The sequence below is a fragment of the Acomys russatus genome, chromosome 20 (genome assembly GCF_903995435.1).
Source record: "Acomys russatus chromosome 20, mAcoRus1.1, whole genome shotgun sequence".
NCBI classification, from domain to species: domain Eukaryota; kingdom Metazoa; phylum Chordata; class Mammalia; order Rodentia; family Muridae; genus Acomys; species Acomys russatus.
The window spans coordinates 50386175-50401935 of record NC_067156.1 but is presented as its reverse complement, the minus strand read 5'-3'; the positions used below and the strand labels follow the sequence as shown (position 1 = coordinate 50401935).

Genomic DNA, 15761 nt, shown 5'->3' with positions numbered 1-15761 from the left:
TGCAATAAAGTTTAAAGCAGGCTTCCATTTTTGAAAAGTTATATTACATTATCTAGTTGCTATGACAACAAAATTCCAGTATGATATCAAACTACAGAAAAATCACTGTTTTTTTTTTTTTTTTAAAGAGGGAAGTTGACCTCTAAAAGTAATTCAAAGCTTTTAAATATTTTCTTATGTAGAACTAATGTAAGAGGTTACCATGGAAATTCAGGAGCTCTTTCATTATCCACCATGACAGTTCAGACTCAGATATGTCTGATGATGGGAGGTCTGACATCAAGTGTTTAAGAAGGGATCCCTGTGGCTTCCCTTGCTGGCCTATTGTTTAAGACTCTGTGTTTGATTTTAGACTTGTCACCTCTGTTTCAGCTCGGGTGGCAGTCAGCTTGCCTCAGTCCTGCTGCTGAGCTGTAACAGAGGCACGAATGAGCAGAGAGCTGTTGGATCTGCATGCTGCTCTCTCATTGGCTGAGAGAGGTGCTCCTCTGTGACACACTCCAAGACACACATGGATTTTAGATGCTTGTCTCCAAAGCCGGGAACATTTTGCACAGAGCACCCAGACAGCCTCAGATACTGTGGCATCACAGAGGCACTGTTTCTTTAGGTAATCCAAATTAAGAATAATTGACAGTTCATTCCTATGGATATTATGTTAGCAGATTAAAAAGCCTGTGATTCTAATTGTGTTTGGTAGGATTTTTTAAACTTCCATAACCACTTGATCGATCCAGGTGATTTAAAATCAATGCCAAAGCCAGACAAAGGCTGCTGTAAACAGCTCTGTATTCGCTTCATGAAAATGGTGGAAAGCTGGAGAGCAGTTCTTCCTGCATTGGGATGTGGAATCGTGTGGACACCATTCAAGTCTGTGAGGTTACTTGTGTTCTTTTGGGGGAAGTCACTGATGAGAACAGAACACCATCTTTAACACACACACACACACACACACACACACACACACACACACACACACGTGGTGGGGGGGGTAAGGAAGAAAGAAAGAAAAAAAATTTAAAAATCGGGCAGAACAATTGGCTAATATGCCAGAATGCGCTTGTGAAAAAATAAACAGTATGGCATTGTTGGCAACAGAATGTATGTCCCTTAATCACGTACTGCTAGGGTTACTTACAATTTCTTTTATGACTATCAGAAGCTGAGGGCTCTGGAGACTCATAAAATTAGCATATGGCTTTAATGACTCATTAAAATTAGGCATGGAGTTCTGTCCCAAACTTTGGGTACTGCTCTGTGTTTTGCTCTGGCTTCCTTATTACTCTCATTAGTGCAGATCTTAATGTCCGTGACTCTTTGGGTTGCCTGGCATTCAATAATTATCTAAACGGTTTACAGTAACAGTGTCGGCATACATCAGTATGTAGACAACATGTTGGAGTACCATGCTCAGGGCAAAATCAAAAGAAAGCTCTTTTGTGTCTGTTCTCACGCCCCACCTACTCCTGATGCATCACCTAGGCATGTGGTATGTCAGGTGTTCTCCAGCAGCAGACAACACCTGTTGCACCCTCGCACTCTCTGTTCCTCTGGTGGCACTGCCACAGCTGCAGGAATGATGCGAGTGTCTACAAACAGCAGCCTAGGTGAGAGCACTACAAGATGCCCTTTCATCTGAAAGTGGATGAATGCAAGAGGAGGGCTCGAAAACTTCTGACAGTCCACAGCTCTGTAATGGAATGACCAGGAAACAAGCCTGAATTTTCCCCACTTTCCCAAAGGATCTCAAATCTGAAAAGCCCTCTCTGCAGAGATAAGTCCCCTCTAGTTGTCTGTCATGAACCCTTGGTAGAGAAACCCCAACCAAGAGCTGTATGTGCAGTGCCAGGCAGGCAGGGCTCTGGCTGCTGGCGGGGGGAGTACCTTCAGTTATTATTTTACAAATCTTGGTGCACAATATCTTTTACAACATCGATAAAGGTATGGCAAGAAACTAAATGCTTAGTGGCTTATGTTCTGGCAGTTTCATTAGCTTCAGAACGTCAAAGAACACAGCAGCCAAAACCACTCCTTCCCAGTTCACTCTATAGAAAAAGCATGAGTTTGCTCCCATGCAAGGAAATGCATAATTTCAATTGTATTCAGCACTAGTACAATGGTATATAATATGAATGGATATTTGAGCAAGGAAAAAGATCAGATCCCATCAAACTGGGAGAGACAAGCAGAGGGTAGGAAATCCTCAGTTCAGCACCTTATCTGTATTCTGCAAAAAGTCCCAATTAGGGACAAAACTATAAGGAACTAACAGAAGATGACTTCTGTCAGTATATTGTCTATTAGTGATTTTATCTGCTAGAGGTTCCCTTCAGTTGTAATTTGAAGAACTGAAAAGGTGTCAGCAGGGGTCTAGTAAGAAAATAAAGCTAGGAGTGTTCCTAGCAAATCTGGCTTCAAGCTTTGGTTAGGAAATAAGTACAATGGAAGGGGAATATACTCAAGGGCAAAGGAAAGCCTAAAGCGCTAGCCCTTGGTGAGCGTGGGCAAGGACAGACATCTGGATAGAATGCTGGATGATATCTGGCTACAGCCTTAACTAGAATCTAAAGTTCAAGAGGTTTAGGCAAAAAATTTAAGGACTTTATCAGTGTATGTAAACCATGAGTTCAAATGTTATTTACTTTGTAAGCAATTTTTTCCCTAGGGGAGTACTGGGCTCCTGTAATTCTTCTGTGTTGTTGCTACATTACTTTTCAATGAGAGTACAAACATACCCCAAATTCCAGTCATCCTAAGCTTCTTTTTAGTCTATATGGTTCCAGATAGAAGTCATCCTTTTTTCTTTTTAATAATTTCTGAAATGACTTGATTTCATAGACTTCCAAGAACTGAAATATTAACACAAGTCAATGCTAGTTTCCCCCACACTCTATTATTTTATGCAATAAACTTAGAGTTTCTAACCTCTAGCCTGCCATGGATTTACCTAGGGGTGTTCTGTAAATGTGTAGATGCCTTGGTTTCTGTCTCACAGGTTCTGATTCAGGTTTGGAAAGAACAATGCTGAATCTCAATGCCTGGAGAATGAATGTGAAATAAACTCTTAGCCAGACATGCTTGTGCTAAGCGTAGGGACACCACTACATAAAGGAGACGCTGGCTTTGTATTCTAACTCATGATTACTTTCTTGAAAGGCCTTTGTAATAGTCAACACATTCCTGTAAAACATCTAAATTTTCTCGCTCCATTTTTTCTTTCCCCAAAATAAGTATGATGGATGAAATTATCTAATTCTCTAAAAAGATAATATTATGTTTGACATACAATTGGTGCTCGCTGTCCGTTATGCATTATATACATGATTGTTGCACACAAGCAGTCATGGCTGGTATTACAGGCGTATAAAATAGAGTTTTAGACCTAACAACTTCAGGCTCAGGAAATTAGGTAGCAAGCTAATGAGTGAGCTCAAGAGTGATTTTCCCAGTTGCTCACTTGGTGCTGAAATGTAGATTAGACAGTGAAGGACATGCTTGCACTTTGTGTTCATCCCACTCCCAAAGAATGACAAACTGCTGTCTATGGATAATGGCATGTAAGCTGCTACCTTCTTTAACCTCTGACTACTGAAGAGGCAGTAATTCCAGAGGCTTGATATACGTTTCTATAAGCAATATATCTATGTGAGTTATAGCTGTGTCCAAGTAGATTTACTGCTATAAGTTTTAATTCATCTCTGACAAGACATTTACATAAATTACAGCAACATAGTAACAGTGCCATATGCTGGGTGTTCACCCAGGGAACTGCAGAGGCTTGTGGGAGCTGGTCCTCTCACTGCAAGGGACCATGTTCACCATATGTGAGAACGGAGCACCAGGCTGGGTGTGGTGGCCTTTCTTTGTATGGTTCCTTGTTTCTGTCATCCTTTGGAATCTTAGACTGCACTTAGGACACCTCTTTCTGCATAATAAATATTCTAGATTAAGACAGTCACTTCACAGGACAGCAGACATAAGCTTCAAGGTGTGGCTGCTTCACAACTGGGTGGGGAATGAGAGACTGGAATGTTTCACAGAGCAGACCTGTGCCTTCTCACTAGTCCCTGGCCCAGGTCTCTGGGATATACCCTATACTTTGCTTAGTGTACTTTTTGTGTGTACAAGGAGAAAATGAGATTTCTTGTAAGTTCGTTATTAATATTTCCTATGTATTTTGTTTGTTTGTTTGTTTTAAGGTTTAATTATTTTTATTTTCTATGCATTGCTGTGCTGCCTACATGTGTGTCTGTGTGAGGGTACCAGATCCCTGGAAGTGGAGTTACAGACAGCTGCCACAAGGGTGCTAGGAATTGAACCCGGGTCCTCTGGAAGAACAGCTGAGCCATGACTGCCTAAACATGAGCCAAGCAAGGAAGACACTAATAGACAAAGTGGACAGGGAAAAGCCCACAAGGTCTCAACCCTACACAAAGAACTACATGCAACTAAGGCGTGCTGAGAGTGCAATAGTCTTCCCTAGGAAAGATCTGCCAGTTGGTTACCTGATCCAAATGTGAAAACAGACATACGAGTAACATTATACAGATGGAGTGGGCTATATTTAGTAATACGCACACGCACAGTTTTGAGAAGACTCCAAGTCAGGAAAGGCACAGCATGATCCCACTGTCCTTCTGTCAGCCTCCATGCCCCTCCCCCTCCAGGATACTCACAAACTTACACCTTTCCTCTAGACATCCCGACATTCCTAAAGCTTCGGCAATGCATCATAAGCTGATACTTGCAAGACTCTGCTGACATTTCATCCTCTCTCTGCACAGCGTCCCTTCTCATGTAGCCACCTGAGGACCGCGCCCTCGTGGATCAGCTCCAACAGCAGACCCTGTGGTAGAGCCTTCCTGCTCTTGTCCCTTACCTTCACCGAATCTGTCCTCTCCTCCTGTGTGACCTATGAGGTTTTCTGCAGCAGGGATACTCTTGCCTTGTTAGCCCCACCAGGCTGTGAACACAGGCACCCGCTGCATAAGCTGGTTCCCTCTGCATGTTGTGACGCCACTTTCCCTTCGGATCATCATCATGTACTGACAGCAGGGCAGAAGAGCTTCCCTAATTTTGCAGTAAGGAGCTGAGGCTGCCTATTCTCCCTGTTCCCACCGGCCTAGCTGGGCAGGTTCTGCCACGTGCATTCACTAGGGCTCTTTTCTCCAAACAGCGTCTGCCTTAGAGCTAAAGCTGATGTTAGTTGTGATCGCTTGTGTCAGTTATGTAATTGTGTTAAACACAGAAGCTACACAATAAGCACGAGAAGACAGCTTCCTAAAGGACATATGTTTAAAACATGAAATTAGGTGTAATCAAATGACTGTAAAGAACCAGGCAAAATATGACATCTAGAATTATACTGAGGCTGCTTTGTGTTTTTTAAATCATATTTTTGTTTATTTATTTTGTATGTAGAAGTGGCATGTCAGTGTAAGCTTGTGGTGGTCAGAGGATAACTTGAAGGGGTCAGTTCTCTCTTTCTACCTGTGGGTCCTGGGGACTGAACTCATATCATCAGGCTTAGTGGCAGGTGCCTTTACCATTATCTCACCAGTCTGCTTTGTAAAATGCTTTTAATTTTGGATCTCTTTAAAAATAAGAAACTAAGAGAAAAAAAAAAATAAGAAACTAGTTTGACTTAGCTAGAAAGTCATCTTAGAACTCAAATCATATATTAGAAGACATGAGAAATAAAATTATTTTATAAAAAGGAAATGTTTAAAATATATATATCAGTTTATATGAGTCTATGCTCGAGCAGTGTGTTTTGATTGATGGAGCAACCTCTGGGCTGACTTCTGGACCCAGGGTGATAGATACCTATGTGACTTGTCTCCCACTATAGCAGAGCTCCATTAGGGGCTATCACATCCTGACAAACCTGTTACGTCCCCAACAGCTCCTACATATTATATATTCTACTCCTATCTTGAACTTCAGACTCGAGAGTAATGTTTATGGAATAACTTGTTTTAAGATCCTTACAGGACAGGAACAGACATATGGCAGTGACTGCTGGGCACACTCAATGGGCAGCTGGCCTCTCAGTGTTAACAGGCAACTCAGATGGCTGGCCTTCAGGGGCCTGCCAATGTCAAACTTCATCATTTGTGGCCATCACCAGGTGCACTATGGCTCCTCAATTATTTCATGATACTTATATGAGGAAAATATTATACCTACTTAGATACATGTATACATACATAGGTACATTTCTACTTTTAAAATATTTATTATTCTTTATGTATATGAATGATTGCTTACATATATCTATATGTACCATATGTGCACAGTGCCCATGGAGGCCAGTCAAGGACATTGGATCCTGGCAACAGGAATTATAATAGTTGTGAATCATCACATGGGAATTTAAATCGGGTCCTTTAAAAGAACTGCACATGCTCTTGTATTGCAGGAGCTCAGGGTGGGGGCGGGACACCCCCCTTGGGCTTTAATAAGAAAGACATCTGTATAGTACAAGCTGTTAGTCAGCCTGTTTGCTGGGGCAGTCCCTCCGCTGCCCATCTAGCTCCACCCAACTTCCCTGCCCTGCTCCTGTTCTTCCATCCTTCTGCCCCAGCTCAAGCTGCCAGCTCTTTATTTATAAAACGCCACATTCCTTCCCCATTCAAAAACCTATTGGCATAGTGGGAGAAGTTCCACAGCTTACCCACTCCCAACCACTCAGCAACTGAGCAATGCCCAGTCCATATCTTAGTGTTGCCTTTTGGCCAGATTAAGGGCACTCTGACCTTCTGTGACCTCCCCCATGGCAGCTTGCTTTTTAGCCTGACACTCTAAGAGAATGTTCTTTTGGGGCATGGGCAAGGAAGTGGCCAACATTTACATATATATCTTGCCAACACCCGGAGCTGCAGTCACAGCAATTAACAATTGAGACTTTAGGAAAACACTTTCAGTCAGTTGATAAAATATGTGTGGAGGTAGGTTAGCCCAACACTACTAACTGCTAAACCAACTCTCCATCCTTATTTTTATTTTTTATATGTGGAAGGGGAGGAAGAACATGGCAATGTGGGAACCTGAATGTTACTGAGAATTGTGACTGAAATGATGCGAATTCTCAGAATTGAGAGAAATTTTAAGCCAGGTGCCTGAAAACACAGCACTTGGAAAGCTGAGGCAGGAGGTGAGTTCAAGGCCATCCTAATCTACATTGTGAGTTCCAGGTCAGCCTGGGTCATACTGTTAGACTCTGTCTCAAAACACAAATGGAGGAAAATAGAAAAAGAAATAATTTTTAGTCTACTCAATACCTTTGCAAGGATGTTGAAATGCTTTTTCCAACTACTGGGTTTGTCAAGAGCAAGGTAATGCTAAAGATTACTGGTGCAAAGTTACTGGGACCATACCAGTTTCCTACTGGTATGACAAGTAAGGTAAGAAAAAAAGGCTGTAGGCTGTGTAGAGTCACTTAGAAATATTACTTTAAATACTTTAAAGTTTCAGAAAAACACAATTTTAATTGCAGCACTGTTTGGGGGAATCTGTTCCTTTTCTTTGAGGTTCGTCTCTAAATAGTATTTCACTGTTAGAACAGGAAGCTTACTAGGTAATTCTTCACTGGTGTCAGGAAGCCATTGTATTCTCCAGCCATTCATCTTATTACTGCCCTTGTGCTATATTTCTGGCTGTTGCTTCAGAATGTCATAGGAAGCGCCTGCCATAAGAGCAGCTGCTCAAAGAGCAAGAAGATACCTAAAATGTCACCCATAAGCATTAGAGAAGCATCAATCTTGCCATCCCTTAAGGTCCATTGCTCCTCCTAACTAGAAGTCAAAATGTTGTTACGCTCACAGCCAACAGTGTCTTCTGAACACAGTGACAGAAGTTAGTCACTGTAGGTGTGCTAGTCTGCCTGTCTGTCTGACTTGAATATTAGATTCCTTTTACTGTTACTTCAGAGTACTTGCCATAACTGAGTGTATTTTAGAAAATTCACAAGGGCTTATTTTCATAAAACACACTAAATCTCATGCTGAAAACACTTGGCAAGCTTCCCCAAGCCCCCTTTCTTATAAAGAATATTTTAGTTCAGTGAAAGCATTAGTAGTCAGTTATCTTCCTGGAACTAGCTACCGTTATACAACTCACTGATGAAGCATTTAATAAGTCCCAGATAAGATGTGTCTCTCTTTGTGTGTTGGAGTACTGCTTGTCACATGTGTAACTCCCAGCGTAATACCAAGTTGGCACTGCTGTAACATGGACCACTTCCATGTGCACAGGACAGCATATGTAAGATTTCTGGTAAGCAGGCCTTCACTGTGCATGCTAAACTTCTGGGCTTTTGCCTGGAATACTGTCTGTCACTCCTCCCCTTTGCCTGGCCCCTCACCGTTCAGGCCTTTCTGTTCAGAAAGCATCCTTCTATGGCAGCCTTTCCAGAGCAGCTCTCCTGCATACATTTTGGTTAGTGTTCCTCCGTGCTCTGTCAGCTCCCCTCCTGAAAGGCTGACCGCAATTTTAGCTACATAGCCGTGTTTGTCTTGGCCACTGGTTGTTTCTTGATGGACATACTCATTTATTTTGTGATCTCTTGCATGTAATATACTGTCTAGCACAGTGATGAGCTATGTTATTTTTATTTTTTTTCAAGGCAAGGGTTCTCTTGTAGTTCTGGCTGTCCTGGACTTGCTTGGTAGACCAGGCTGGCCTCGAACTCACAGAGATCTGCCTGCTGTGCCGCCTGAATGCTGGGATTAAAGGTATGTGACACCAGGCCTGGCATTAATTTTTCAAAAAAATAAACAGAACAAATGACAAATTATACACTGATGAGTAAATTGCCTACTATCTAAGAAGACAAACACAGGAAGTAAAACAGGCCAACTGTGGAGCCAGAGAGATCACTCAGTGAGTGAAGAGCTTACTGTGCAAGCCGGATGACCCTGAGTGTGATGTCAGAGCAGGCGGCACATCCCTGTCATCTCAGTGTCCCTTCAGCAGTACATGAGGTGGAGAGAGGAGGAAGGGTCACGGCCAGCTAGTGTGCAGAATGCAGCACAGCAATAGAAACAATAGGAGAGGTGCTTCAAAGCATGGCAGAAGGAAAGGGCCAACTCAAAGCAATTGTCTTCTGGCCTCCATGTGTCTCCCTGTCTCACACTATACCAAATAAATTAAAAGAAAACCAGGCCAAGAGTGAAGTTTCATTTTTAATGATAATTTATATGTTCCAAAGCCATGCTATAAGTCACAGAATATTGTTAAACTTGGAGGGCCACAGCCTGTGCCCCAAGTGAGGTTTGGCCACCAGTTCTTAATATGCCAATAAAAAGAGCAAATTTAATAGTGGAAACCCTAGAAAGGAGATTTATTTAATGTGGCCATATTGGGAAGAGGTACAAAAAGACCCAGAGAATTCTTCAAATCCTTTGGCGGTCCTACTGTGAGATCAAAGTTTAAATACAGGGGCAAGGATAAGCACACTTAAATAGACCTGGTCAAGGTGCAGTCCCACTGACCACTGATCCATCATTATCTGGGTTTCAGTCTCATCTTGACAAGCTGCCAGAAATGCCTGTAGGAGAATCTTTTTGCAGGAGAGAAGCTCTGGGTGGCACTCCTTCTCCAAGTAGGATTCCTGGGGAGATTTCCATTTCTTTGGTGGCCATTGTTTCCCCAGTCTGACAGTCAGTTTGAGAGACTCAAGTGTCTCTGCAGGACACTCTCACTTGTGCCAGGCCTCTTATAAAAATACTCAGGAAAGTACAGAGAAACTAGTGTTCATATGCATGTGTGGGGAGATAGCTTTTGATATTCTGGTAAGCAGATGCACAAATCTTATGGCTTAGCAATGTACACCCAGGAATGGTTATTAAAATAATTAAATATGCCTAGAAAGTTATACAGATGGGGATTTTTAGGGCAGTGAAAGTCCTTTGTGCATTTGTTCAAATCCACCAATACAGGATAGAAGGAGCTGACCCTAATGCAAACCATGGACTGTGTGAAAAAGTCAAGCACAGGTGTAACACTTGTAAGAGATGCCTCCCTCTCCCTCACCACACACACTCTGCTTTGGATGGAGACCAAAAAGAAAGTGAGAAGTAGCAATTTCAGAGAAGGACTTTCCTAGAAGTTTCCTTATGTACCCACACATCAGGCCCTCCTGAGAACACATGGCCTTCACCTTTATAGTCTCACTACACGCGGAGGACCTAGGCTATGTCACAGGGGGAAACAGTGAGCAGAGTGCAGAGGACTACTGTCCCTGACTGGTGTCTGTTCTACAGGCTCAGTCTCTCCTCATCACTTACTCCTGTTCAGACTCCTTCTTCTTTCTCTACTATAAAGATGGAACTTAAGCACTAGTCATCCGACCTGTCTGTGAGTTTCATGTTCCGGACAGCTTTCACACCTGTGTTCATGGTAATAAGTATGCATGTACCGCCTCCTGTGTCTACTACCTATTTGTTTCAGTACCTGCAATCATGAAGTCTTTGAGGAAGAGCCTGGCCTTCCTTACAAGGGGATCACTCACTGTGGGAGTGAGGTAGATATAATGTCTGTATCTTCCATCTAATTTTGCCACAAACCCAACACTGTTTGAAAAGGTCTACTGTGGAACTTGAAATTACTTACTTAAAAAAGATTCTAATAGCATAGCAGTAATAAAAGAAACACTGCAGTAGTTTTTAAAAATTGCCAGCGGGGACTGACTCTGACATGAACTCTGATGCCCCATATTTGACCACCTCCCCTTGGTGGGGAGGCCTGGTAGCACTCAAAGAAAAAAATAAGCAGGCTACCAAGATGAGACTTGATAGCCTATGACCATATAGCGGGGAGGAGGTCCCCATTGGTCATAGACCTAGGGCAGGCGAATAGGGTGAAAGCAGGAGGGAGGGAGGAAGGGGAGGATACAAGTGATGGGATAACAATGGAGTTGTAATCTGAATAAATTAATTAAATAAAAATAAATAAATAAAACAGATTCACATGGAAACAAAAAAAATTAAAAAAGTTTCCAACAAAAATTATCAATAGAATCATAGGATGTTCCAGAAAAATAAGGGTAGATTATAAAAATTATTAAACATGGATGAATAGGGACATGTCAGTAGGCTGGATATCTTGAATTTTGCTAATTACTTGCTTGATATTATGTTTATTATACTTAAAAGGCTAACTGAAATAGTCTGAGGGGAAAAAGTCTAAAAAGTCATGACAACGAAGTTGTAACAAATCTAGTTGGTACTATGGCAGCAAGGGAGAGTTGACTGGCTTTGTCCTATTTAAACCGATGTACAGTTAACAAGGCCTATCATGGCTCACATGCAGCGTGTGTGTGCTCTCATGTATGTGTGTGTGTGTGCTCTCATGTATGTGTGTGTGTGTGTGACATGAATATATTCTAATCTTTCTAACCCAATCCAGGCAGTGTCATTTCAGAATCTGCTCTCCACTACATTGCTTCTCTAGCAAACAAAAGGAAATAAAAGGTTCAACACCTGAATTAGAGGCGTTAAATCTGGCATACTATGCAAAGACTAACAAGGTGAGGAAGAAAAGATGGTTACAGATGGGCGAGGAGTGCGGCCACAGCATGGCTCACAAGAGGATCACGGGAAGGAAATTTTGAAAATGCTGCTTGAAGAATCCCTTTAGAAAGAATCATATAAATAACACAAAAGTTAATCCTTAAACAAACTTCAGAATGTTTTCATTGATTTCAGTGGGCACCTAGAGGAAAGAAATGTCGGCCAGAGTGGGCTAGAGAGGGAAACACCAACAGGTAGAAAGCTAAACACGTATTGCAACAGGCATATTCTACGCACAGCGTACACCCAGAGGCATCCACAGGGAGGGGTACTTACTATTCAAACGGCATCCTCTAAATTTGTCTGAAACCTGAAACCTTTATCCTAAAACTTATTACCAGGCCTTACATGGCAGGTTATCAAGGAAACTTGGAAGAGGACATTAGATTAACAGTTTATTATATTGGAGAGATAATCGAAACTGTTAAGACACCCTTATGGATTTCTTATATTCTCTCTGCACATGATAAGAAGTCAGCAGTACTAAATGTTACACTAAAACAGGGGAAGGCATGACATAGCTCTTTCTTGACCTTGGTAGAATTTAGCCCTGGCTTTGCTGTTAGCTAATGGCATGACTCAGGGATACAGTGATTTAAAACACTGAGCTTCAATTCCTTTTCTATCTCAAATGGGGATAGACTTGCACCATCTATCTACTGGGTATATTTTAAATCAGGTAAACAGGACTGAAGCAAACACAAAGAATTTCATGAATAATATGTCACAAAATCATAAAATGTAGTATAAAAAGTCTAAACAGCAACACACTATATTGTAAACCAATTTTGTGGAGTTGTATCACATGCTATTGTGATTTGTTGTATGAACTCTGACTACATTACTGTCTCATAATTGCTAACTATCTCATTTTTCTTACACAGAAAATTAATTTTTACTCAGTCATCACACCTTCATATGTAGCATTGAACTTTTTTTGAGAAACACGTCAGAAGTAGGAAAACCAGACAACACCGAACAAAGAAGAGACATACTGTAAAATCTATTCTGAGAAGTGCCCTCGCACTCTGAGCTCCATTGCAAACCCGCCTTGGCAGCCTCCAGTCCTGGGGAGTAAAGACTGTGGGGCTCTATGTTCTTTGAGTCCTTCATTAAACTATCGATCTCTTCCACATTATCCACAATGTCCCAGCAGCTCAGCCCATCACCTGTGAAGGGCTGGTCTCTCATGGAGAGGAAGCCACAATGATTTATTTACCTGACATTTTCCAGTCCGGATGTCATACAGGGCTACTGAGCCATGGCGTGCTCCAACTGCAATTCTGTGACTCCGTTCATAATAGCTGACCATGTAGAACCTGAATTGAACATTTGTATAACAAAAAACAAAAAAAGAAAAAAACAAAAAAACAAAAAACAAAAGCCAGGTGAGATTGCTTGCACGTGGAAGACAAAAACAAAACGCTCAAAGACTAAAGCCAATGTGCACACACACACACACACACACACGCACGCGCGCATGTACACACACACAAATGTATATAAAAGCTTTAATCCCTTTATATATCTATTATTTTTAAATAAATACACCTGTAATCAACATATGGGTTTGAAAAAAGTGTTTCCCTTTAGTAGTGAGTACTTCTGAAAAATCGCCTGCCGTGGAATTGATGTAGACTAGCACTTAGGTCTGTAATAGAATCTCAGCCAGCTCTAGTGGCTGACCTACATCTGTAGATCCACCAGATCAAGGCACAGGCAAGAGGACTGAGGTGAGTTTGGCCTAGTGTGGACTACACTGGAAGTTTCTGGACAGCAAGGACTACAGACAGATTAAGACTGTATCTTTAGAAAATTATTTTTGATAGGAAACAATTTACAATCATAAATACACTTGAAAGTCTGAGGTGCAAAGGGTCAGAGTAAAAAAAAAAGTAAGTGTGAAAATCCACCTTTTATGACAAGTTACACAAACATTTCTAGTTGAGCAGAAATGAGAAGGATTTTGAAAGGCTCACATATTCAATTAGTAATGAAATATGCATTCTTACTGTACAATAATGAAAGGTTACATAAATAGCATGTCTCCTAAAATCTCATCAGTAATTTAAATGACATTAGAAAGCTACTAACCAGGAGGGAAAATCCCAAAACTGTTCAAGATCTTCCACATTCGCTGGATTTACTACTGTGGCTACATAACTGGAGTAGCAGGCAGCATGAGCAAGCACATTTGGTATTTTTGTTCCCCTGAATAGTAGTAGATGGCATGATGGTTTTTAGACTTGACTGTTACTGTTACTTCCGGGTTAGTTCTCAGGAGTAGGTTAAGTACTTGGATTTCTGACCTAAGCTCTGTTGTCCTGATTTTAAATCCGTATGTCTGGGATTGATGGGTAAGGATAGTACCAGAAGGGTAAAGCAAGCATGATTTTTATGTTTGCAAACACACTTTTAAATATACTTCCCATGTCATGTGGTCTCAGCAGCTAAGGTCTCAGTGAGCTATCCAGGGTAAGATGGCTACACTAAATATTCTACTTGAACACATCTTTTCCAATCACATTATTTGCTGTGTCTTCCTTTGTTCCCATAAAGTTTCTGTGTTGGTTAGTTTTATATCAACTAGAATCAGTTTGGAAGAAGGATTTCAGCTGAGAAAATGTCTCCATGAGAGGTAGAGCAGAGATGGAGGAAATGTTCAATCAGTGTCTGGACCAATCTGAGACCTAACCCATGGGAGGGAGCCTACCCTGACACTAGTAACAACACCCTGCTTTGCTTACAGACAGGAGCCTGACATAGCTGTCCTCTGAGAGGTTCCATCCAGCCGCAGAGCAAAACAGATGCTGAGACTCATATCCATATTGGGTATTGCAGATTGAGTAAAGCATAGGGAGTCTTGTGGAAAAGTGGGAGAAGGAGAGAAGGACCTGCAGGGGACAGGAGCTCCATAAGATGAGCAACAGAGCCAACAAACCAACGCCCAGAGGGGCTTGTGGGGACTGATGCACCAACTAAGGGCCATGCATGGACTGGACCTAGCCCCTCCTCCACAGATATAGCAGGTGGACAGCTTGGTCTTCATGTGGGCCCCCTAGTGAGGGGACAGGGGGCTGTCTCTGACAGGGACTCTGTTGCCTGCTTTCTGATCACTTCCTCCTGGTGGAGCTGCCTCACCAGGCCACACCGGAAGAGGAGGAGCTCAGTTCTAATGCAACTTAATGTGCTGGGGTGGGTTGGGGGTAGCCCCCTTTCCTGAGGAGTAGGGGGGAAATGGCGGGAAAACAGAAGGAGGGTGGGATTGGGAGGGGACTATGATTGGGATGTAAAATGAATGAATGAATGAATAAATAAATAAATAAAAACCCCCACTTCTTAAAAAAATTGCAGAGCTTGCATAATCATGCTGTGAGTTGATGGAATATCCAGGGGTTTATCAAAGCTGATAAAGTGTGTAGAAATGACTAGTTAAAGTCTGTTTGGATGTTTAAAGTCATAAAGAAGATTGAGCATAAAAATTAGCAGGTCTGGTTATATCTGGACATTTGATAATTTTCATTTTAATTCAGACAGTGGCTACATGTAACTGCAAATTAAAGGATTGATTTACTGACATTTGATGCACAATTATAAAAATGTCCCATATTAATAATAATTTCATTTGGAGCTCATTGTGCAATGGCTTAGTATAATATAATCATGAAAAATTTAAAAAAAAAAAAAAAGATTGGGCTGTAGGCAAGTCTGTGGAGCATAGTCTTGATTAGTGATTGACGTGGGAGGGCCCAGGCCATTGCGGATGGCACAATCTTTCTGCAGGTGGTCCCTAGTTGTAAAAGAAAACAGGCTAAGAAAATGAGGGCCTTTTTAATATAGAGTAAAATGTAATAAACTTTCTTGTGCTAGTTAGTTTTTATCGGCTTTATACATACAAACTAGAGTCATCTGGGAAAAGAATCCTAGTTGAGGAACTGCCTCCATTGGATTGCCCCCTGGGATTTTTTTTTTTTCTTGATTAATGATTGATATTGGAGGACCTAGTCCACTGCAGATGATGACACCCCTAGGCAGGTGGTTCTAATGGTTTTACATTTGAAAATTAATATGCTTCAGAAGAGTTTTTAAACAGTGCCTGTTTTGTTATTAGTAATTCTATCAGTCTGAGTATTGGGTGTCCTCGTAGCTGTATCTGTGTTATTATCAACATTCATCTCTGTACATATA

At 41.6% G+C, this 15761-nt stretch overlaps 1 protein-coding gene across 2 annotated transcripts in view; it reads right to left on the bottom strand.

Moving 5' to 3' along the window:
• Wdr7 (WD repeat domain 7) overlaps positions 1-15761 on the bottom strand; it is a 277717-nt gene that overhangs the window by 32795 nt on the left and 229161 nt on the right. For both annotated transcript variants that reach the window (XM_051163424.1, XM_051163423.1), the window contains one exon: positions 12793-12892. In XM_051163424.1, coding sequence (XP_051019381.1) covers positions 12793-12892 — 100 coding nt within the window. The remainder of the gene's footprint in view (positions 1-12792; positions 12893-15761) is intronic.